Genomic DNA, 25,882 nt, shown 5'->3' with positions numbered 1-25,882 from the left:
GCTTTCGTATCTTCGACAAACATAAACCTTGATTAAACATTAAATTGCATTGACTTTTGAAGTCTGCAACTAAACCAAACATGCCATTGGTTGCCTTCAGTGGAATTCAGAATTTGACATCCACATTCAGTTGTGCAGCTAGTGCATTAAGCCTATAATAGCCTAGTGCAGGTGTTCCAGGTGGGTTAGAATGAATATACTAATGGGATACACAGAAACTTAATGCTGACGGGACAGAGGTTCTGAAGGACCATCTTCTCCCATATGTTCCTGTCTGTGAATTAAGATCTCAGGAAGAGAAGCCCTCTTGACTTTGAGAGCCACACAATATGTGTGACTGTCCCAGGGATCGTTTTATAGAAAAATAGGTAGTGGAGCTCATCCAGGGATTGTTATGCAGCTGCACCTACTATTCAATGGACAAGGTGGGAAGGAGGAGGTGGAACTCTCAGAAAGGCTCTGACGGACAGTGCATGTTAGCAGAGTGGCGTGCTATTAGGCTGATAAAAATGGTAACGCAGATAAGAAGAGACTTCACACTGGTTCTACTAAAACTATCAGTGTATTTACAAATATTTACAGATAAGTGCAGTATAATTACAATCCAGAGCTCCAAAGTGCTACGCCAGACAATCATCAATACAAAGAGAGAAAGTAACCTTGCTAGTTAGCACTTTTTATAGCTCAGCCCACCAATCAGCAAATATGCTGACTCACTGTGACTACAGGCAATTATCGGGCATTGCATCAGCCTGTCCTGTGATCACAGTCACATGACCTCATCACTCTGACAGTAGATGACAGTAGATGATCTAAGATGCAGTAACTTCAAAGCTACACAGTTACTGACAGGCTCAGGAGCTGTGCTCCTGTTAGCTCCCACTGAATCCGAGGCCTTGACTGTCCCATCAGTCAAAGAAGCTCATTTGGTAGGTACATGAGAAAGGGCCTTTTCAGTGGCAGCCCCACAATCTTGGAACAACCTTTCCAGGGAGATGTGCCTGATCAATGGTTGCCGTCTCCGAGTTTTGAGACACCAGGATATTTAAGAGTAGAGACTGGGAGGGCGGGGTTTAAGGAGAGGAGGGACCTTGGTAGGGTCTAATGCCATTTAGTCCCACCTTCCACGGCAGCCATTTTCTTCTATAGGAGTGGAATAAATATTTAAAAGAATTAATTAATTAAGTGATTGATGTCTGAAAATGAGTTGTGATCCCAGGAGCTGTCCAGCCCCCTCCTGGAGGACGGGAACCCTAGCCTGGCCCCCTCACTGTTGATCTTCAGGAGGCAGTTAACGACAGCTTTATTTAGGACTGCATTTGACTGATTTAGATTGTATTTAATGGCAGTCCTAACTGGAAGTTTTAAATTGTGACTTTTCATGGGGTTTTATAATTGTTATTTTATTTTTATATTGTTTTAATTGTGCTTTTTATGATTATTTTATTTATGTCGTAAGCTGCCTTCAGTTCCACAGGGCAGAAAGATGGCTAATAAATGTTTTAAACAAATAAATAATATAAACAAGTTCCCCTGATCAAATGCCTTCCTGGGGCCATTTTATGTTGAGATGTAATAGCTGCTCCCTAGGGCCATTTTAGCTTGGGAAAACACCACAGGGGGAGCTTAAGCCTCCTCTCCTTATATTGATCCAAGCTGGTCCCCACATGTCTGAGAATCTAAGTTTGAACTGGGAACTCCCAGCATATGTCTATATGTGGTGCAGACCTTGGAACAGCCTCCCTTGGGCTGTGATCACTCTCGCTCTCGCTCTCTCGGCTTGACTTCGCGAATGAAGATTTAAGAAAGGTACAGTAGTCCACGTCTGTTGCAGGCTCGCTGATGGCTGACAAGACCAATGCGGGACAGGCAGTTCTGGCCACAGTGGCTGCAGGGAAAAGTCTGATTTGGGGTTGGTGCTGTAGCAGTACGATTCTTCCTCGATCTCCTTTTGTCCTCAAGACCAGCTATGCGTGCGTTCTCAAAGGAAGAGACAGCCTGGTGGATGGTGTGCCTCCATGCTTTGCGATCTGAGGCTAGGTCAGACCACTGGTGATGGTTAATGCAACAGGTACCAAGGGATTTCTTCAAGGAGTCCTTGTACCTCTTCTTTGGTGCCCCTCTATTTCGATGGCCGGTGGTAAATAATGCACTTTCGACCCACTTTCAGTGCACTTTCTAACTGAGTTTTGCCAGTTCCCACAGTGAAATCCAGTTGGAAAGTGCATTGAAAGTGGATTGAAAGTGCATTATTTAGTGTGTGTGATCACAGCCTTGTTGTCAGGACCTGATGGACTGTAATGAAGTAGGGCAGTTGCCTTCATGTCCTCTTGTGGACTTCCCTAAGTACCCTATGGCCATGAAGGGGAAGCAAATACTAAACTACAATGGCTCATTGGTCTGATCTGGGAAGGTTCTTATGTTGCTATTTTCATTGGGGAGCAGGGATTTACCCACAAGCCGTTAGCTGCACAAGTCCTCACTAGTCCTAGGCAGAGTTACACCCTTCTATAAGTGGGCTTAGCAGGGTGTAGCTGGTCACATGCTATATGAGTCTCATTTTCATCTGGAGGCCATGCAGATCTTTAAAGTTGGAAAACTATTTCATGTTTCATCTTGTACAATAATGTGAAGCACAAATAGGAGTTATGAAATGCAGCAGCTTTAAGCCACACATCCCTCCCTCCCATCTGTCACGAAATTGGCACACTTAGCTCTCTCTTTCTCTCTTTGCCTATGCAGTATTATTAGTTTCTAAATAAACTACTCTGATCCCTAATCAGTTTTTGTGTTCAATGCGGTGTTCTCACTCTGTTGAGCTGATGACTCTACAAGTGAGGGTCTCATTCCCAGTAATCACAGGGATGCTGCCATTAACCTGGGCCATTGGGAACAATATGGAAAAGAGAAGAACCATTGTCCACAGGGGTTTGCTGAAGATCAAACAATCAGGCTGAGGTACATGGCAGCTCTAGCAGCATTTGACCGCAGTGGTCTTTCCTTTCAGCAGAGATTTTAGAGTAAAAAAGACTTCAGTTTAGAAAGGGATCAATATATTGTGCTGCTTTCCTTGTACCACTTCCTGGAAAGACATTTTTTATTTACATTAGACTTTTATCCCACCCTCTCCGCAAGTGGAGATCAAAAACTCAACAAAACCAGCAGCACAACTATGTCCACAAAAGAAAAGAAAAAAAAACCACCTCCTAATTCAGCTATTTTCCTTCCAGGATGGATATATTTTTACTCCTTCTACTATTTTTACTCCTTCTACTATAAGTCAGGGTAAGCAGAGCCTTATAATAGTTAAACCTTAACTATGAAAGCTGATGTTTTAGTTGTGTCAGAAGAACAAAGTTACACATACATTGTATTAAAACAGTGCTCCACCATTCGTTAACTTTGCCTTATCAGCAGCATTTTCCATCTTGCCTGCAGTGCCATTTTCTGCAAACAGATAATGTCCCACCTCTCTCTGGCACATCTGTCTGTCTGAAACTTTACTGATGCGAGGTTTAAGGTGTCAGAGAGAAAATTATTAGGATTAAACTACATATCTTATATTTCTCCCCCACCTTTCCATGGCAGGAAGAGATGGGACGTTTCATTCTCCTCTATACTGTTTTTCAGATATCAAATGATTCCCTAGAGCTGCTATTTGTCCCAGTGGAAGAGACATAACACACAACATTCAAGTTATCTCTTTGTTTCCACAAATGAGGGAAACAATTAAGGAACTGACTCATTTACCCTATCTGGCAATGTTTGCCAGTAGAGAGAGAGGGCACTGGGATGCTGTTGCTACTGCTTTGCTTCTCAACAACATTTTGTGTTATCAGTCATAGCATTCTCCTGATTTGACTACCTAAGGTGGGGGAAAGAGGGCACTCTGCTCTGCTGGTTCCTGTATAGTTAGTCAAATTGGTACCAGAAGGTGGTGCAGGGTTAAGCTGTTTAACATCTATGTGAAACTACTGAGAGAGTTCATCCAGAAATCTGTTGCACAGAGTCATTACTATGGTGATGACACCCAGCTCTATTTCTCCTTTTCTCCTGTGCTAAGTAAAGCAGCAGAAGTCCTGAATAAGTATCTGGAGGCAGTTATAAATTAGATGAGGACCAGTTCAATCGAGGCAGGACTGAAGTGGTCAGTAACACGGTTAATGGAGGATTATGGGGTCAGCCTTTCCTGCATGGGGTTGCATTCTCTTAAAGAAGCTGATTGGGATCTGAGCAGTGCTACTAAAATTAGGTTTCCAGATAGAGGCTTAGATCTCTTCTATGACACACAAAACCCTTTCCTAACTTTAGTTGGTATAATAGCTGCAGCCTTTTCTTAGTCACTAAGATCTGGCCATGGTTATCTGTGCTCAGATCACATACAGATGGAACTACTGCAAATGGGCTTTATTTGGAGCTGCCCCGGAAGATTGTTCCAAAGCTATAATTAGTGCAAAATGCAATAGCAAAATTGTGGAATAAAGAGGGTTACAGTGAGTATCTCTGCTCAGTCTGAAAAAAGTTTCACTGCTTACCTGGTTTTCAGATATAATTCAAAGGTGCATGGTATTAATGACCCTAGAGGTCCCTTCCAACTCTATGATTCTATGAAAGGTACTGTATTACCTTTAAAAACCCATATTGTATGGAACTGGATTTTTAAAAGCTCCCATATATATTGATCCATTGGTTAAAACTTTCCAGAGATGCCCTCATGGGGTCAAGCGGCCAAAAAGAGAAGCAGTAAACAAGGTATTTATAGACATTTCAGGCAGAACAGGTATTCTGTTGATGATGAAAGACCAAGAAGGGTAATTCATCCTGAGAACCTCCAGGCTAGCGCCAAGAATGACCATAAGCAGAATGGAAGAAAAAAGACTTTACAGTTCAATTCCAAGCATAGTCACAGCCTTCTAAGTCCATTGATTACAGTGAAGACAAAAAGTTGTTAACTCTGTTTAGAACTGCTGATCTCTGTTTTGGCAAGCACAAAATAACAACCACTGGTTCAAGCCATCAATAGAGATATTCCTGTGTCTTATATATCAAGTAAGCCTTTCGTTGATTAAAGATCTGTCTTTATACAATATGAAAGACAACAAAACAGTCCTCATCAGTATGGGGTTCCTGAGCACCTGAAAATTAATTGTTTTAAAAATTGTTGGGAACACTGAGGAAACTCCCAGCAAGCATCCAGTAAAATTGTCAGGTCTTCTCTGCTAGGGGAAGAATAATCTATAGACTGGTTTACACAGAATACTTTTTATCTATGCGAACAGTCCTATCCATTCCCACATATGTGTTTCTTTGCACGTTACCTATGACACACAAGTGACTAGGATATATCTAGTCAAAAGTAATTGCTAGAGTTAAGGTGGCACTTTTTCCTGCTTGCCCAGTTTACAATAATTGCTGGTTATTATATCTAAGATTGCCCACTGTAAACATTTTCCCTCGAGTGCAATTGGGTACTGAAACAAAGACCTTATTGAATACATCTTCACACTCATGTACATTTTATTCCCACTTCAAAGGAGAATGGGCCTGGTATTCCCCACATATTGCACAATCCAGACATTTTTTGGTGTGTAGATAGGGTTGTCAGCGGAGGGCTGGGAGGTTCCTAGAGATTTGGGAGTAGAGCCTTGAGACAATGGGATTTGGACTTCAGAAGATTATAATGTCATAGAATCCACCATTCAAAGTAGCCATTTTTTCCAGGAGAACTGGTCTCTGTCATTTTTTAAAAAAAATCAGATTTATATCCCTCTCTCCCCTAACAGGTCATCTGGAGTTCCACTGAAAGTTTGGGGTATCTCTACACCTTAACTGGAAGTTGGCAACCCAACCAATACATAAATCAGTCTTACATAAAGGTTCAATACTTCAGAATTGTGATTTCACTTGATTTTGTTTATTTGTTAAAGCAAAGTGAGATAATGGTGAAGAAATGCTTTTTAAAGTACTGGAGCAAATAATTTCTGTAGCTGGATATAACGTACTACCACCTGAACAATAACCCTCTGCATTATGTATACATTTTAAAGCAGAAAATTTCTTTTGAATGTGAGAATCTACAGAGGCACTCATTTGATTCAACAAACATGACAATCGAACAGGAGAAAACTGAAACCCAGCCTATATAGCTGCTGAGCAAAAGAATCTTCAGCCCCTGATAGTTGTTCTGAGGTTCTTCCTCTTTTCAGATCTTAAAACATCAGCACAGTGCGGATGCTGAAATATGAAATGATGGATATAAGCGTCTGGTAAGCCACATTCTAGACATTCAAGCAAAGTTGCTAGCAGTAACTTTCTACCACAGGGTGCAACTTGTTTCTGGGGAAAGTTGCAAGAACTTATGCTGCAAAACCAGATTGTGTACCTTTAATTACCATTCTTTGAATGGTCACTCATGTAAGCACATATGGTTTCTGTACTGAAAGAGAATTTTTAGAACTCTAACCTAGGAAACAGCATGCACCTCAAGGGAGGTTTTGACCCTGTGCACATCTTGAAGGGAGGGAAAGGACACTTTCCCACTCAGTTCCTTCTGCCTACACATGCAGCTGTTCCAAAATATGGTGAAAGAAGCACAGATGATTGCTCATAGAACATGAATTATAGCTAAGAAAATTGCTTTTCTTCTTCATGGCCTCTGCACATGAGAGATGGAGATGTGAGGAAAAAATTCTTGAGAGTGGGCTTCTCACATTCTTGTTTTCCTTGCTTGTGTGGTCCTGTTGCTTCGGGGAAGGGATTTTGTCCCACATATTTTTTGTTCCCACTAGTGGCCAATTCTGTATTACATCACTATGTCCAGCAGAAAAACCTGAAGTTTAAATCTGCAGGGAGATATGCCAGACATACAGCGGTGTAACATCAAATCAACCACTAGAGGGAGGAAAACACAGGTAGAACGGAACCTCCCTCCCTTGCAGCAGGAACACACAAGCAAGAAGAATAATGCAGGAAAGCCTAGTGATACATCAGGATTCACCTTCCAGCTGTGAAGGTGGAGAGAGAGCACTGGCACAAGTGATGGCCTCAGCAATAAAAACTCTATAGCCACCGCTGGCATGGTTACAGAGGTAGACAAGGGAGGCTCTCACAATTAAAATATTCCAACACTTTGTTGTTCTTCTTTGTCCTTATCACCAGTGATGTTAACATAGACTTGCATAATTGGAGCCATTGCAATGATCCACCATCTTCAGAGGACCTTGGCTTATGTCTGTATATTTCTATGCAGTTGTGTTTCAACTCTTCAAGTGGAAATATGAGGTTGGCATTGCAGCAGTAGACATGGCTCAGAAGGTAGAAATATTGAAGAGCATGTGACCCTGAGTGAGAGAATGGGTGGGACAAATTGGACCAAGGATGCTCGAAGGATTTATGCCAGAGGAGATCATGTAAACATATCATACAATTCTTCTTGGGTTCCTTGGTAAATTTTGCTGACATGGGGAAATTGGAAGTTATTTACAAGCATGGTTAACAACAACACAAAAAGCGGCCATTACCTATTGCCTGATCGGAGCAGTTCAAATCCTTCATTGATTTTATCGAAAGGTAAAGTGTGAGATATTAATGGATCCAGAACAAATTTCTTCTCAATGAAATCAGAAACCAGTCTAGGGACAGCGTTTTTACTCTTCCAGCCTGAAAAATCACCAAACAAGGAAGCAGCAATCAAATAAGAGCAATGTGAAATAATGGTGAGGATAGATCCAGGTGGGTAGCCCTGCAGGTCTAAAGCAGCAGAACAAGGTTAGAGTGCAGTTGCACCTTTAAGACCAATGAAGTTTTATTCAAGTATAAGTTTTTGTGTGCAGGCACCCTTCCTCAGATACAGTGAAATGGAAGTTAACAATTCATATATATAGACAGATGCTTCTACATGGCTGAACTGCAAATTAACATACAACTTAATGAAGATGTTTTGATATGTGGAAAGGCAAAACAGCAATAACAATGGTGAGGATATGTAGATTTAGAGCCAAACTAGGCACTACTTTCACTAGGCCCTACTGAGCCTCCCTCAGCGGGGAGGACGGTATATAAATTGAATAAACCTAACATAACCTAACCAAAATTTGCCATAGGGACTGCAGCCATACTGCAGCTGCCAGTCCCATTGGCAACTCCTGCTTAAAAACTGCAGACACTCCCAGTTCTGGTTGAGGCTATTGCATTGGGGGGGAGGAGCTCCTGTTTTCCCACCACTCCACTTTGGGCAGTCTAAACAACCTGGGACCCCTGGGGGTTGTTATTTGCTTTCTTGGGAGGCTTCCTGTGCATTGAATGCTCGAACTTGCTGCCTTCTACTGGGGCAAATAATGCCTGTCTCTGCAGCCCCTTTGTTGGGGAAAATAGGACTGCAAGACTCCCTTCTTCACCTGGCTCAGAAAGGGAGGGGGATGAAACTGGCAGGGGCTTCATAGTTTCAGAGAGAGAGAGAACTGTTCCAAAGTATCTATTATTTGTTGAAAGACAAAACCATAATTATAATATAGTGGGTTCAATGCATGAAGGAGACACAATTGTATTTTATTTATTTATTACTTTTCATTTATATCCCGCCCTCTCCGCAAGCGGACTCAGGGCGGCTTACAACATTATAAACCAATTAATCCAATAAAACATATAAAACCATAATTTACATATCAACTTTAAAACCATTCTATAGCGCTATTTCGATCCAGTATAGGCGGTATTGACTTCTTAACTATGATCAGACCCACCGGTGTCCGGTGGCAGCCCTTTTTCAGTTAGATCACAAAAGCCTGTTTAAACAGTTCGGTCTTACAGGCCCTGCGGAACGCAGATAAATCCCGCAGGGCCCTTATAGCTTCTGGGAGGGTGTTCCAAAGTTCTGGCGCTGCCACCGAAAAAGCCCTGGATCTCGTTACACATAGCCTGGCTTCTCTTGGGCCAGGGGCGGACAACAGATTTTTTGTCCCTGATCGCAGTGCTCTCTGGGGAATATATGGGGAAAGGCAGTCCCGTAGATAGGCAGGTCCCTGACCATAGAGGGCTTTAAAGGTTAATACCAACACCTTGAAGTGAACTCGGAATACAACAAGCAACCAGTGCAGCTCTCTCAGCATTGGCTGAATGTGCTCCCGTCATGGCAGCCCCATTAGCAGCCGTGCCACAGCGTTCTGCACTAGCTGTAGTCTCCGGGTTAGCGTCAAGGGTAGCCCCATGTAGAGAGCATTACAGTGATCTATTCTTGAGGTGACCGTAGCATGGATTACCGTCGCTAAGTCGTTGCGCTCAAGGTAAGGGGCCAGCTGCCGCGCTTGCCGAAGATGAAAAAAGGCAGATCTAACAGTGGCTGCCACCTGAACCTCCATTGTAAGGGAGGACTCAAGAAGCACGCCTAAGCTCTTGACCTTAGGGACCGGTATCAATGGTACCCCATCAAGGGCCGGCAGCTGGATCTCTCTCCCTGGACCGCCCCGACCCAGGTAGAGAATCTCCGTCTTCGTTGGATTCAATTTCAGCTGACTCAGTCTGAGCCAAGAGGCCACGGCTTGTAACGCCAGGTCTAGATTTTCCAGGGTACAGTCAGACTGGCCACCCATCAATAGATAGAGCTGGGTGTCATCCGCATATTGATGGCAACCCAGTCCGTTCCTCCTGACAATCTGGGCAAGGGGGCGCATATAGATATTAAATAGCATTGGGGATAGGACCGCTCCCTGCGGCAACCCAAAGCTAAGAGAGTGCCTCTGTGATGCTTCCTCCCCTATCACCACCCTTTGTCCCCGATCTTGGAGAAAGGAGGTCAGCCACTGTAAGGCCAATCCCTGAATCCCCACATTGGCAAGGCGGCTAGTCAGTAGCTGATGGTCAACCGTGTCAAAAGTGGCTGACAGATCTAATAACAACAGCACTGCGGAACCGCCATGGTCCAGATGTCGTGAAATGGTCCAGATGTTGTAGTGAAAATAGTTCTCTTTATTCAGTATAGCATAGTAATGGCTGAACTCTAAGACTGGAGAACTGGGCCAATGGGGCCAACTATATACAGTTCAAGGTTCCCACGCTAGAACACCATTGGGTCATTTGAACCAGCAGGGGGCCCGTGATTGGGCCATAGCAGCAGGGATTTGGATCCTACTGCCCATTGTTCCTGAGTCCCCAAGCTCAGTCCACACAGCTCCAATGAGCCAGGCAGGAATAGGGTTGCCAAGTCCAATCCCAGAAATATCTGGGGACTTTGAGGGTGGAGCCAGGAGACTTTGGGGGTGGAGCCAGGAGACACTGGGGTGGAGCTAGGGGGAGGGGGGGGAAACGGCACTGGGGAGCATGGCAAGCCGCCCCGTCTCGGAGCGGGTGATGCCGCTGCACAGCTGCCGCCTCTTCTCAGCTCGCCGTGGCTGGGGTAGAGCCAGGAGACACTGGAGCCAGGAGACACACTGGAGCCAGGAGACACACGGAGCGGGCGAGGCCGCCACGCTGCCCCCTCCCTGCCCACCGCCTCTTCTCAGCTCGCCGTGGCTGGGGTGGAGCCAGGAGACACTGGAGCCAGGAGACACACTGGAGCCAGGAGACACGCGGAGCGGGCGAGGCCGCTGCGCTGCCCTCCTCCCTGCCCACCGCAGCTGCAGGGGGGGGGCGGCAGCGACGCGGCGGCCTCGCCAGCTCCGCCCCGCCTCTGGGGTGGAATCGGAGGGGGGGGTGGAGGCGGGCCGGGGGCGTGGCGAGCCGCAAGTCCGGGTCCTAGAAGGGCCTGGATTCACGGCTCGCCATGCTCCTGGCCTGCCTCCGCCCTCCCCTGGTTTTGCCTGCGCTGCTGCCACCTCTTGGCTGCTCCTCCGAGATGGGCTCAGCCTGGGCCCATCTCGGAGGAGCAGCTGCGGTGGGCGGGGAGGGGATGGCGGCGTGGCGGCCTCGCCCGCTCCGGGATGGGGCGGCTCGCCATGCTCCCCGGCGCTGTTTCCCCCTCCCCCCGCTTCCATTTTTTTGGGGAGCGGGGGAAGAGGGTGGAAATCCTGGGGTCCCCCACCAGGGCGGGAGGGTTGGGAAGCCTAGGCAGGAACACTGGTAAAACATATTGCATGAGTCCACATACACATCAATAACACAGAAATGTTCCAAGATAGCATTCTAATATTCAGTTTACAGCATTAATCAGATTAATCAGATACCTAAATAGAGTGCACTGTAGTTCTACAGAGCATATATCCTGGTTATTCTATTAAGACCCAAATAGAAAGTGGTTAGCTCAGAACAGGGGTGGCCAAACTATGGCTCAGGAGCCACATGCGGCTCATTCACACATATTGTGTGGCTCCCAGAGGTCAAGGAAAAGCAATGCAGACTTACTTTCAAGTAAGTAACTTAGTCAGCCTCTGAGTGCCAACCCATAGATAGGCAACTATTGCCTTGACGAAAAAGCTATAAAAGCCAACAGCAAAAGACACATAAAAATAGTAGACACATTAACATATTAAAACTAGTAAGTAGTCACCAAGATTAAATGAAATATAAAGCAGCAGATTTTGATTTTAATAGTGTCATGATTTCCTAATATTTTGTTATTTCTGATCGTTTATTGTTAACTGCCCAAAGAACTATTTATTTTTCTGTTTGCGGAATGAGATATAAATGTTTTAAACCAGCAACTAAACAATGTCTGTGGTACACTAGCTGTTTATAATTCTCTCCCTGTTCAGAACATGAGCCATATGCTGCAGGACATGTGCTGGAGACCCTCCCAAAACATTCCAGCTGTGGCACACAGAACAGTATGTGCAAGTCAACTTCAATCATCAGTAGCTGGAAACTGGATCCAGTTGTGCACACAGTTTCCAGAACTGGAGTGTAATGGACAGTGTGTTGAGATTAGTTTGCATAACAATGAGTTAAGATGCTTTTCATTAGGTTTGCAACCATACCTCCAAACACAGATCCCTTCCATGTACGGCCAGTGAAAAGAAGATACGGGTCATAGGAGACATGAGATCCTGGTGGAGGCAACCCTACTAGCACACTAGTTCCAAGGTTCATGTGGCAGGAAGTCAAGGCAGCAATCTAAGATAAGACACCAGGGCATACCGTTATTTATTTGCAACAACCATTTTCAGTTTTTAAAAACATTCCCTAAGAAATTGATATACTGAAACTGGGAAACAATTTTAAAATTCTTAACCATCTGAATACTAAAGTTTTCAATATAGTATCTTCTGTTCCTATAGTTCTTTATCAGGCATACAATGGTAGAACTGGTATTTCAGAATGCTTAGCAGTGGTTGTTGGCGGTGCAGCACACAGTTATTTATAAAAATCCTTTCCCAGTAGCTGTTACTGCTGCTGTCTCACCAGATTCATGCTGCCCACAGGGTGAATACTTCCCTTCTAGAATGGTGTTACCAAACATTAGGCCTGGGTATATTACTTTGTATTGTGATTTTCCAGAGGAAATCTTGCCTCCATATAGGAATAGGGCCCTGAACTGGATGGCCCAAGTTAGCCTGGTCTCATCAGATCTTGGAAACTAAGCAGGGTCAGCCTTGGTTAGTATTTAGATGAAGGACCACCAAGGAAGTCCACGGTTGCTATGCAAAAGCAGCCAATGGCAAAACACCTTTGTTGATCTCTTGCCTGGTAAACCCTATGGGGTCACCAAAAGTTGGCTGGGACTTGATGGCACTTTACATACACACACATACACCAAATATGGGACTGGAGCATAAGAGATAAAGATGAAAGTAAGAAGAGATCACAATGACTAGCATCTGGGAGAAGACATTCAATACCCAACAGGGTTCTGGTATTAATTCAAAACAGGAGCAACAGTTTGGCAGTTTTAACTCTGGCTTAGCCTTTGTTTTCTAATTCGTAACAGTTTCTGAAGTCAGGTACCATGGTATCTGCACATCCAGCCACTTCGAATGAATAGTCTACACCTTCACCACCAGTCTGCTCAAACAGTACTTCATTGATGGGCTTCTTGAAATCCAGAGGGTCAATACAATCTGTGGCTCCCAGTTCTTTAGATTTGGCAAATTTACTTTCATTGATATCAACTCCAAAGATCTTGGATGCTCCTGCAGCCTTGCAGCCCATAATTACTGAGAGGCCAACTCCTCCCAAGCCAAAGACAGCACAAGTAGAACCATGTTCCACCTAGAAAATTATAAGAATAACACAAACAGTATGGGTCTGTCATCTCTGGGGCCCCTGGGACCCTGCCTCATGAGGACCTCCATTTTGATCCCGACTTGTGCATATGTAGATCTCAGTGGGCCTAAAAATGAAAGATGGAGTTTGTATCAAGCTAATATTCAATAACAAAGAGCATAAAGGAGTGCAGAGCAGTTCCATCAAATATGCAAAGCCCCTTTCTGGTTAGAGTTAACTGGAGGGCCATTTCCACAAGGTCTTTGGAGTCTCCTCCCTGATCATTTGATCTAATTCAATGAGACAAATATGTAAAACAATAAGCAATAGGTCGATCCCAGCTATTTCCCCCTTATCTTAAAGGCTGGTCAGGAGGGTCTCTGCCCTGACTCAATCATGTAAACCTCTCAGTCTCCCCCAAATAATATTTCCAATACTATAAGGAAATACTATAAACAAATAAGGAACGCTCCCCTCCACAATGCTTTTCAAATTAGCCCATCTCTGGAAAGACTGATTCTTCAAGTTCTCATCCCCATGCCAGCATCCCTTCCCCACCCACCTCTTGGCAAAAAGAGCTACCCTTCAGGCCCAGCTTTTGTAGCCAGCTTAGAATCCATCCAATTACCCCACCTTCATGATTGGCTGCTCTGCCTCTCGACTATATAGACCTGTTGGCTGTGCTCTTTCTGCTGCTTGATCAGTTTCACTCTCCTGGAGCTGCTTTGTCACCACTGAAGAACCTTTTTTCCTTCTTGCTGAAGACGAGGCTTGTATATTTTTGGTTCTCTCTCTTTCAGTCCCAGTAGGAAAGGTTTTTACTATTTTGCTGTGTAAATTACCATTTTTACCTTGAAACTGTTCAAACTTTTAAACAGAACAAAGATTGCCTCTGGTACTCTGGCAAGAACGACACTTTCCACATTGTGGAACAAAGAGTTGGATTACTGTGTCTCCTAAGAACACAAAATAAATGAATAGTTATACCTTATGTAATTGCACATACACATACAATACTAACTAATCTTACATTCAGTTGGGCTCTGGAGAATTTGACAGATGCAGTTGATCACAAAAATATCTAGGCAATTATTTGCCAAAACATAGATTGTTGGATCCAGACAGCTTTTTTGCTCAATCTTGCTCCCATTTCTCACAGCAGCCCCAGGCTCACATGGCTTTTCTCCATGTAGGTCCCATGATCCCCAGGACAGATTTTTGGATGATTAAAATGGAAAAACCAGTTGGATCCAACCCATAGGTACCGCTGTGGTTTGTCCGCCTACCCTTGCCAGGGGCATGGGTTTCACTGGGAAACATGCACACTTGACTTTCTTTTCTCCTCTAGCTCTCCCTTCTCTTCAGAGCAAAACTCCATTGGTTTTTGTCTGCATAGTTTTAACTTTTTTTTTCTTACCACCACACAAACTGAGCAATAATCAAAAGCGATGCAATTCAGTCCTGTGTCTGTTCATGTAGAAGTAAGTCTTGCTGAGTCCCAGGCAAGTGTGAATGGGATTGCAATAATAATGATTTGATTTTGGTCTCACCAGAATGTTAAGCAGTAGTAAGTACAGTGACTTGTAGGACATACATTTGGAGATGGGAGTCACAGATTCAGCAACTGAAACCATTTAGATAGGCCTCAAAAAGGAGCCAGCTATCCAGATGGGGACCTTTAAGAAAAAGAAAGCCTTATATCTCATTGATAACTATCTGGTTTTTGAACTGTTAATTTCCCTCTTTGGAAGACAAAGAGACAGGGAACTGAATTTAAAATGAAATTTCTCGTATTCTGGAACTTTCCAAATGATCTGATTTCATTTGTTCATGTCAGACAAATCCCCCAATAATTAAAACATCAATTTATTTGTAGTACATACTTAGCACTAGCATGAAAACAAAGGTTGTTATACTCCTCCCATGTAATCAAAATGCTCCAACACTGGAGGGAAAGGGGTGAGTACACAGATATCAAAGAACCTATCTTTTAAATAATAGAAAAAGCTTAGATTCAGCACATGCTGGGGATTTATGTATATTGTCATGTGTGTTGTATGCTGTACTGTACACATCTATTTGTCATTACTATAGGCCAGTGAGCATGTGTGAAGCAACCCTATGCTCACCATTGCAGGACTTGCAAGGGTTACAGTATGATTTGACTGTCTGATGATCACCTTTCCTCATACCTGGTTTCACACAAGTTACTTCCTCACCAACACTTTCCACAATTCCAGCTGCTTCATGGCCCAAAACGATTGGAAAAGGCATAACAAATGCACCAGTGATCACATGGTCATCTGAACGACAGATCCCTGTGGCCAAAATCTGCACAGAAACAAAAATAATGCTTCAAAATGAGAGGAAAAATTCTCAGCATTTTTTAAATCTGTTTTATGTTATACTGCATGAATTTAGTACAGGCCTTATAAGCCTCACATAGTAATTTCCTATAAATGAATGGGCATGTTATAAATATGCCTTACAGTATGGTTCACCCATACTGCCAAACCATAATTTTGTACTACAGGAACAAATCCTTGGTCCACTTGATTTCTCTTTCTGCCTTAGATTAGCCAAGGAGTTAACTGAAGCCATCCTAGAACTGTGTAGAATGGCAACTAAAGTTTGGCATACAGTTAGATATACAATTATATAACCTCAATAACACCACTGTAAAACCAGTGCTGGCACAGGCCAGAAATGGACAGTACTGGGGGCAGGGGGAGGGAGTACACCAAGAGCAGAACAGATTTGGCAGTCTATACACCCAGGCTGGCATTACATTATACTCCTGATGTAACTATAAACACAAATCACAATGGGACACTGGTTTGTAAACCTGGTTCGAGGTAGAAGCAGAGGCAGTAGCTTGCCCGTTATGATGGCATAGCAATTTGCGGTAAACTGGAAATAAAAAATTTAATCATGGCATGTTGCAGAGGGGGGAAATCTGGGAGTACTTAAAAGGTGCATGGTTCATTAACTGCATGTGAACCATCCCATAATTAAACCTGTTACCTTGAGAGGACTCCTGGCATGGCTTGTTAGATTCTGTAACATACCAAGGAAGACTTTAATTCTTTCAGTGACACAAAACATCTACTGTACAGTTTGGGAATGCTGATACCAAATTCTTTCCTGTTTGTCTTTATCATTTTATAATATGTACAGCACCAAACCTTTAAAATACAGCCAAACTGAGCAGCTAGATTCAAGTCCATAGCCCCTTAGAGACCAGCAAGATTTTTTGGGGGGAAGAGCTTTCAAGGGTCAAAGGTCCCTTTGTCAGATACAAGTTGGAATGGAGACTTCTGAGTCCTTATATCCCAGACAGAAGGTGGGAGGGGTGTTGCAAAAAAGGAACTCAGGATGCAAAGATACAATGCACATTGTTAGCCAAATCTAAGCAACTGAATTGCAGATTTTAATGAAATGCTGGAGGACTCTGTCATACATTACAGGAAGCAAACTTTAACAAATTAACAAACTTAAAAAAAAGATGTACTTGTGAAGGAGAGCTCCGTCCAATGGTTGCCACAATGGACCCAACATTTGTGCACAATCGCCTTCAACCTCATTTACCTTGATGCGAACTTCATGAGCTTTTGGGGGAGCTACTTCAATTTGCTCCATGACAAGGGGTTTGTTAGGCTCCCAAGCAACGGCTGCTTTGCATTTAATGACCTGTAAAGAAAAAACTTTTGTACATGTGTCACATGCATAGACATCTTCTTCATTTGATAATTCTAATGCCACTTAGAACTGAGCAGTCACTTTTATTCTGCGTTCCCAGAAGGGCTTCTGGCTGCTCCCAGAAGTCTCCCCTCCTCCACCTTCAGGCCAGTCTAAGCAGAGGATGGGGAAGTCTCTCACACACATAGAGTCGTATTCCTAGCTACCACTGCTGCCTGGGACTCTGACTCCTATCAGAAGCTGTTTAAGAGAACAAGGGGGAATACCCACAGTCGAACAATCTGTGCCGCTAGTCAACTGTACTTTTCTATGTCAAAATGCTTACCACAGTTATATGGCAAACTTGATGCATTCCAAGGGAGAAACTTACACGTTTCACTTTTATACTTGCCTGGTAATTAGTGCATTGTGCATGGTAATTAGTGCATTGATCTATGTCACATCAAATTCCATGATGACAAAAATTGCAAGAAACCAAATGTGTTAACCTTTAACAATGCCCCAAATCTGCTTCCTGAAGTGAGCTGCCTGCCTTCTATTTCTTTATTTCTCTCCCAGTTCCTTCTGCCTCTTGTTCTTTACTAGATCCACAAATCTTGTACGACACAAGGAGGTTTATGGCCTTGTCTATGAATCACTGTACTGAGATTACAAATGACTATAACCATTTTAAGAATCCCATCACAAGCAAAATGGGATAATTACTGTCCTCTGTGCAAATGGAGAAGGTCTCATCTGCCCCCTTGTGTGGTATCATAAAAATATTGGGAGAGGAGAGTAAGAATGAATCATTGGGTGAGATGGAAACATACCATGGACAAAAATCAGAGAAAGGGTTGTTTTGGGTGGGGGGAGACCTCTTTGACCACCCAAAATAGCTTTCCTGGAGTGAGCTCTTTGGGATCATGGGATCTACATGAATAAAAACAATATGGATGGAGGCTGTAGCAAGGAGGAGAAAAAGGGAAGACTGAGTAAAAAAGGCATCTGGATCTGACCCAAAATCTATCACACAGAGAATCTTTTTGATATTCAAAAGTTATCGTTCCCGCTCGTCTGACAGGCCCAAATGGTAGCTGCGAACATTGAAAAACCGCAGCAGCTGGCTCTGAAATCTTCCACGAGCAAAAGAAAGATTGGATGAGTTTCCGGTACAAATTAAAATGCTCTGAGATAATGTGAGAGCTGAAATAGTTGTGCAACTTAACCCAATTAATGAGAACCTTACCTCTTTTCCAAAATGGCTTGTAGATACAGCCAAAGACCTATAATAAAAATGGAAGGCCATGAGCACTACATGGTAAAAGCTTTTTAATCAGCTTACTGATTTGGAAAATTGCTTATATAGGAATAGCCTCCACTACAAGCCGAGTGTTGCCAGTCCCCAGTTGGGACCAGGGGATCCCCAGTTTGGAGGTCCTCTCCCACATTAGGGATATCAGAAAAGGGGGGGTTAATGTCTGCTGGGCTCCCCATTATACCCTACGGAGACTGGTCCCCATAGGGTATAATGGAGAATCAATCTGTAGGCATCTGAGGCACCAAACTTTCAGCATAGCATCTGATGTCTCTCCTCAAAAGAGAGAGCCAGTTTGGTGTAGTGGTTAAGTGTGCGGACTCTTATCTGGGAGAACCGGGTTTGATTCCCCACTCCTTCACTTGCACCTGCTGGAATGGCCTTGGGTCAGCCATAGCTCTCGGTGAGTTGTCCTTGAAAGGGCAGCTGCTGTGAGAGCCCTCTCCAGCCCCACCCACCTCACAGGGTGTCTGTTGTGGGGGAGGAAGGTAAAGGAGATTGTGAGCCGCTCTGAGACTCTTCGGAGTGGAGGGCGGGATATAAATCCAATATCTTCTTCTTCTTCAAAACACTCCCCACATTTCAAAAGGATTGGACCAGAGGGTCCAGTTCTATAAGCACCCATAGAAGGTACCCCCATCCTCCATTATTTTCAATGAAGGGCAGCATTTAAAAGGGTGCATGGTCCTTTTAAATGTGATGGCCAGAACTTCCTTTGGATAACCTTGCTTCTGGCTCAACCCCCAAAGTCCCCAGATATTTCCTAAGTCAGACCTGGCAACTCTATTCAAGCCTTCCTTCAAAAATACACAGCTGCTTATTATGGGCAAATGGACTATTGAAAAAGTAAATCATATAAAACTCCCACTGATAATCAGAGTTAACAATAAATCACAATATATCATCACAAGGCTTATATTCTTGGCTATTAAGAAATGGCATACATGAAATGGCATACCTCATAGGTTGGGATGGCTTTAAACCATTAACCAGAACATGATTTATCTCTACTGAAGCTTGGATAAGAAAACGATAAAGTTAGAACTGATTTACTTCATTAAAAAAATGAATTGGATTACAGGTACAAGAAAACTCAGTGTCATAAAGCAGTATTGTTTAGCCAGTTCTATACAATTCTGTTTTAGTTTTCCTTTGGGAGTACCTAAAAGTTTGGATGTGGGACTGTGTAGTATAGTCCATTCTTGTGATTTGCAGAAAATGAACAACCCTTAGGCAAAAAATCATAGTTGAAATAAGCAAATAAAGCTGAAAGCGCTATTGCATACGAAACATATAAACAGGCATAGGACCAGGACCAAGAACCAGATTTAAGGTTCTCCAAAACTACAGCATCAAATGGGATTTAGGATTTAGCCTAGGCTGCCATCTGATTCATAACATGTGGGCATTGTTACAAACAGCAGGGGACTTGAAGCATCCTTTGGAAACAGAGCATGCTGCTGAAAAAAGCCTTTGACTGCATGGAATAGCTGCTCTTAAACTACCTTATAGTAAAACTGAGGGTTGAAACAAACTTTATTCGTGCAGTGGATCCCAGAATGATGGTGGCTGTTAATTATTAGACATTCGTCATTTTGAACTCCAAAGGGGAACCAAACAAAATTGTCATTTTAGCCCAAGATAATCAAGATACTAAACAAAAGTGTCATTTCATCTCCTCACCTCACAGATAATCAAGATTAACTTTGCAGCTGAATGTTCATAAGTTTGCCTAAAACTGGCTCATCCAGTGTGCAGATATGAAACTAGTTCTTCTAGCCAGGGCTTTCTTTTTTTGGGGGGGGGGGGGTGGAATGCGGAGAAACAGAGTTCCATAACCTCTTTGTGGAAAGAAAATTCTCAAAAAAGTTTAAAAATTCATAGGGAGCATCCATGAGTTTCTCCTTCATTTCCCTCTAGAGAGTTCCATCATCTCTTATCCCAGAAAAAAAGCCCTGCTTTGAGCTATGAGTCTGCTCAGGGAACTGGTATTGCTAATGGTTGGAATGCCTGAGATTCTCCTGAGAAGCAGAACAAAGGCAAAATACACAAAGGAAAATAGAAGATTCCAGAATCAGGAGGTTTTAAAATTTCCTAGCAAAGGAAGGGGCAGGAATATAAGGAGGCTGGCAAACCTATTTATTTATTTTAGGAAATTTGTGTGCTGCATCTCCAGACAAGCTCAGGGTGGCTGACAACAATAAAACAAAACAATACAATACAATAAAATGATTCAGTATACAAATCAGTATGGAACGCCAGCCTAATGTAGTGGTTAAGTGTGCAGATTCTTATCTGGGAAAGAAGCTTTAATTCCCCACTCCTTCACATGCACCTGCTGAAGTGACCTTGATGTCAGGCTCTGTAAGGTTTAAGAATATTAACTGCAACATACTAACCATATGTACTTCTGATACTAACCCATATATCTTTACTGCTATGTAGTCTCTATGCATATCAAAGAGACAGCCATTAATGTGTAAACATTGTCGATGCTCCCAGGACACAAAAGAATGCGGCCGTTAAAAGATAGCTTGGCCACAAGGCAACTTCTCAGGGGAAAGAGCTACGCTGAAGCCTGTGTGAAAGTTTGCACCTCCAACTCCTTGATGTCTTGGGAAAGGGAGCTTTGTTTAGAATTGCTTTGATGTAGAATCTCTTAAGAGTGACCCATGCCTAGGCATCGGTATTAGTCTCAATCTTTGTATCCAGCTATGAGTTTCCAATAAAATGTCATTTTGTTTCAAATGAACATTGCCTTGAGATTCCATCGCCTGACACTTGAGTCAGTCACAAGTTCTCACAGAGCTGTTCTGCTCAAGAGCAGTTCTAGGAGAGCTCTCTCAGCTCCACCTACCTCACTGGGTGTCTGTTGTGGGGAGGGGAAGGGAAAGGAGATTGTAAGCCACTCTGAGACTCTTTTGGGTAGTAAAAGGTGGGGTATAAATCCAATCTTTTCTCAATCTCTAAATAAAAACAGGTCAGTTAAAATATGCCTATAAAAATGATCCAGTTAAATGAACCAGGGCATATAAGCAAATTAAGTGGTCTAAAATTATATTAACATGATATAACAGTATAGAATAACATCTAAATGAAGAGTCCAACATCAGTAACAAAAGTTTTTCCTTAGTCATACAAGTCCTGGAAGCATCTCTAGATTACGACCCAATAAACAAATTAACTTGCTATCCTTTATTAAAGGGTGTGGAATATCTCATGGTCTTTTAAAAACCTCTCTTGGTTGACTTACATTGCAAGAATATGTGTAAATACACTCCTAAGAATTTTATTTCTGTGTCAGGTTCTATCTATTTACCTTCCTTTCAGAAACTTTGAAATGGTAAACATTTCTTTAGAGCAGACAAAAGAGCCAGGCTGAAAGGAAATACTTTGCAAAGATTAAGAATAAAGAATGGCATGCCCTTTCCACTTCCAAACTTAATATTGTATTGTGTTATTTCTCAGCTCTGAAATGTCTTAACATGGTTCCCAAGAGACTCACATTCTCAGTGGCATCAGACAAAACAAGAAGCATTCAGTGATTTTCTGTAGATGTATGAAGCAGTATGAAGCCAAAGACAGTCTAAAGTTCGCTTGCAGCACCCTATAAATGTGCCCCCTTAAACATTAAGGATAAATGGTTGTACAAACTATCTCTAACCAGCTGTCTTCTCAGACACCAAGAGCTCCAAACAGTAGAAAAGCCTCAAACAATGAAAGTCAATATGTAACAAACCTAACAATTACAATGAGATAGAATAACAGAATTAAAAATCCATAGACAGCATTATTAGGGCAACAGTGGTTCAAGCAGAGAGTATAGACAAGCAACAGAGAATTTTTAACTAAGGAGTCTTAAATTATACTGTGTTGGCTTTACTATTACATTCCACAACAGAGAGTATGAGGCAAGTTTTCTTGTGGAAATCAGGTCCTACCATCTTGGTGCTACTGTTGAGAGGGCACTAACCCAATGAACTTCTGCTGGAAGTAATGCATATGTAGCACCCCCCACCTGAGGCAAATTATAATGTCTGCATATGGAAGAAAGTGATCTGTTAAGTATCCTAGGCCATAACCATGTGGCTTTAAGGGTGCGAACCAACACTTCTAGGGTTGCCAGGTCTGTGTTGGAAAATACATGGAAACTTTGAGGGTGGATCCAGGAGAGGGAGGGGTTTGGGGAGGGGAGGGGCCTCAGCATGGTACAATGCCATAGAGTCCATCCTTCAAAGCAGCTATTTTCTCAGTGGAGCTGATCTCTGCCAGCTGGAGATTCGTTGTAAAAGTGGGAGATCTCCAGGCCCCACCTGGAGGCTGGCAGCCCTAACCACTTCATAAAGGGAGACAAGCACAACTTAATAAATGCATACAAATTCATGAAAAATTGAGAATTTGTACTTATTCAAATTTCACAATGTGAATCAGAAGTTCAAGACTACTGTCTTTCCAGTAGTTATACGCCTTCCTGTCTCCTAATTGGGGATGCAGCAAATTTCATAAAAACATGTTCAAAAGTCAAACTCATGTATGTATCGAGTGCATATACAGTTCACCTTTCTTGTTGAGACTCAAGGTGAGTTTACTGTGTCTGAATGCAAGCTAGTCTGTTTGATTCACAAAAAAATAATTCAAACACCTGCTGAACAGGTTTCCACCTTTTATTCAAAACTGAATACGTGCCAAAATCCTGCCAATTTAAACAAACCGCCAGCCATTTATGTAACATGACTATGCAGAGAAATATTGAATTGTATTGATTTTTCTAAAAAATACAGTACGTATTTTATGACTGATGTAAATCACCTTTGACTAATTTGTTTTTATTTCTCTTATTTTATTTAGGGCATGTGTATTTCCCCCCCCTTTGAATAGACCCCCAAATACAATAAACTAACAAGGACATATTGAAGAAACAGATTCTAGGCTGGTTGCACTCGAACAAGGTTGGCTAACATAAGCCCTGGGGCATAAGCCCCAAGGGTAAGATCCATCAGCCCTTTGTCTCTTGCCTTTTGATTTGTATCCAAGGTCTCACATTGCTATTTCTGTGAGAGTTCAACAAAATGTAGATCAGATGGAAATGAGCTGCTGCAGTGAAATTTTCTCATCCCCCTTCTTCCAAAATGCTTTGGACTCCTCCTAGGCTGTAAGTATCTTTCAAGCCAACAGGCATTTCAAGACTGAGTCTTCGAATCCAATTTGTAAAAAGCCCATAATTAATTATATAATCCTTTACTTGGTTAAAAAAAAAGCCTTTTTAAAAAAGTCCTCAAAAAGCCCTTCACATTGGCAAAGCAGGGAAAACAGTGGCCAGCACAGCTGTATTTCAACTACCTTGGTTTGTTTTAGTTGCCACTTTGCTTCTGCTTGTTTTAAATTTGGTTTTAAATTATATGTCTAAATGCTTTTATATTTCTTATATGCTGCAACCACCCTGAGCCTACTTGTGGGGTACGGCAGGATATAAGTCTAATGAAATAAATATTTATAGGGTTTCCAGCTCTATCCGGATTGGGAAAAATCTGGAGATTTCGGAGGTGAAGCCTGGAGTTGGTGGGATTTAAGGAAGGGAGGGTCCTCAGCAGTGTACAAGGCCATGGAGCTCACACTCCAAAACAGCCATTTTCTCCAGGGGAACTGATCTCTGTCATCTGGAGATCAGTTATAAAAGCTGGAGATCTCCAGGTCCTACCTGGAGGTTGGCAACCAGAAGAAGACCCTGGGAGACTGGCAGTTCAGGTCCTGGCCTTAAGAAACTGAGGAACATGGCAGCAAGGAAAGCTAATTGTGCTGTACTGCACAGTTTGGAAGGAATTCAACGGAGTAACCTTTCAAACGGCCATTAATAGGTTCATGAAGAGTCACACCAGACCTTGAAAACTGGGTTCCAGTTTGCTATTGGTGAACAGGTTGTAAACTGAACTGGCAGGTATTCAAGCACCCCTACTCATAGCACAACTATACACAAAAAAAAATCAGGTTGTTCAAAACCTGCCTCCTATTGAACAATTATTAAAACATCATGAAGGAGTAGCTTTGCAAAATTTATTGATATGATACTTACCAGAGATTTTTCCAATAATCTTCTGTATACTAGACTTTGGGATACAGAGCTGAAAAAATAAATTGAAGGCAGAATGATAGATTAAAGACTAGGTGGCAATAAGTCTCAAGCGGCATTAGAACTTTGCTGGTTTAACTGGTTTATATACATGGCTGCCTGACTCATGAGCCTTGCCCAAGTCATGTCCAAATTGTGACCCAAACTTTGGTGTTCCCACACCAGCCACTGGTTTCTGAGTGGTTTCATACTGAGGTGTACTTAGCCAGTTGCAATAGGCTACCTCTTATATGCAGAACATGAAGTAATCAAAACGCATTTGGGAGTAGGAGTTTGAAATTGTTCCTTTGATGGGCAATCTTAGCTGCGGTTATTGAATAAATAGCAAAATGTGACTACCGTAGACATAATAGAAAATGTGCTTTACGACAAAAAGGTAAAGATAGTCCCCTGTGTAAGCATCAAGTCGTTACCAACTCATGGGGTGATGTCACATCATGACGTTTTCTTGGCAGACTTTTTACAGGGTGGTTTGCCATTGCCTTCTCCAGTGTTTTAGGCAGGGGGATCCAAAAGAGACTGCTAAACCCACTGACTGCAGGGGACTCAGGAGAACATAACTCTCCTTAGGAATGTACAGACAGCATCCTAAAATCCTGAAGAATACAATTATGATTAATAACAGATATAGACTGCAATCCTAAAAAATGCTTTCCTGTGAATAAACCTCACTGAATAAAAGGGTAATATTTCTGAGCAGAGTAGTTTAGAATTGCTCCCAAATTATTGGATGAATAAAACCATAAAGTTTGCAAACTGAACTAAGGAAATATGGAAGGATGTGTGAGCAAAATACTAAATTTGCCAACTGATTTGTGCCAAACAAAACCGTTTGTTTTGAAGAATTAAAGATGGTTCACATTTGGTCAACAGCAAAATTCTTCCACGTTAATTGCTATGATCAACATTTGCAAAGACCTGATGTAAACTGCCCCTCAATGTACAAAGAGCTCCTGTTGAAGTTTCACTAGTATCTAACAACATTCAGGAGCAACAAAAATTAAAATATTGATAAAGAGCATTTGCAAAGACCTGATGTAAACTGTGCCCCACAATGTACAAAGAGCTCCTGTTGAAGTTTCACTGGTATCTATCAGCATTCAGGAGCAACAAAAATGAAAATACTGTCAAGAGTCTTGACTTTGTCAACAAACAGTAATCCAATATTTATTTTGTATCATGAATCCCATGAAGAATCAAAGCAAAACTGTTCACTTACTTTGCCTGCAGAGAGCATGGTGCTTCTTTTGTCGATTTTGCTGTCTTTGTTGTTCTTAACTACCTTGCTTCAGAAATTCTATCACCTAATTAGTATTGTTTAGCCAATGTTACATAGATGAATATTTTTTCCTTTCCGGGTTTAGAGGTGGGACTGAGGAACACCTGAGCTTGACTAAAAGGCCCTAATCTCTATTTATGCAGTGGTTTTATTTACAAGGAACCAATTAATAGTTAATGCTTTGCTTTCTGTAGTGAATCTGAGTTCCACACTCCATTTAAATGCATTCTGATACACATTTGGGATATTATCTACACTTCTGGTTGCTCTATCTGCAAAAGAGCTGGAAAAGTTATAAAAAAGGGCAGGAGACTGGAGAATTTTCTCTGTGAGGAAGTGCTAAAACATT

The 25,882-nt window shown here is 42.4% G+C and overlaps 2 protein-coding genes across 6 annotated transcripts in view; both read right to left on the bottom strand.

Annotated features, from left to right (window-relative positions):
- LOC132577312 (alcohol dehydrogenase 1-like) overlaps positions 1–25,494 on the bottom strand; it is a 105,896-nt gene extending 80,402 nt beyond the window's left edge. For 2 of the 5 annotated variants that reach the window (XM_060247027.1, XM_060247028.1), the window contains exons 1-3: positions 19,086–19,105; positions 18,059–18,095; positions 16,720–16,821 (exon numbers count right to left, since the gene is read on the bottom strand). In XM_060247027.1, the coding sequence (XP_060103010.1) occupies positions 16,720–16,821; positions 18,059–18,095; positions 19,086–19,090 (144 nt within the window). In that variant the 5' untranslated portion in view covers positions 19,091–19,105. Of the gene's footprint in view, positions 1–15,323; positions 15,463–16,719; positions 16,822–18,058; positions 18,096–19,085; positions 19,106–25,473 lie in introns of those variants that run through there. The other 3 variants (XM_060247034.1, XM_060247032.1, XM_060247029.1) reach the window with 2 other exon arrangements.
- The window catches only part of LOC132577315 (alcohol dehydrogenase 1A-like), a 35,247-nt gene continuing 15,559 nt past the window's right edge, over positions 6,195–25,882 (bottom strand). Inside the window, exons 8-9 of the mRNA XM_060247038.1 lie at positions 7,521–7,659; positions 6,195–6,234 (exon numbers count right to left, since the gene is read on the bottom strand). Of these exons, the coding sequence (XP_060103021.1) occupies positions 6,210–6,234; positions 7,521–7,659 (164 nt within the window). The 3' untranslated portion in view covers positions 6,195–6,209. The remainder of the gene's footprint in view (positions 6,235–7,520; positions 7,660–25,882) is intronic.

This window comes from Heteronotia binoei, chromosome 9 (assembly GCF_032191835.1).
Source record: "Heteronotia binoei isolate CCM8104 ecotype False Entrance Well chromosome 9, APGP_CSIRO_Hbin_v1, whole genome shotgun sequence".
Lineage (NCBI taxonomy): Eukaryota > Metazoa > Chordata > Lepidosauria > Squamata > Gekkonidae > Heteronotia > Heteronotia binoei.
The sequence above is the reverse complement of the archived record's forward strand: the minus strand, read 5'-3'. Positions and strand labels throughout refer to the sequence as shown.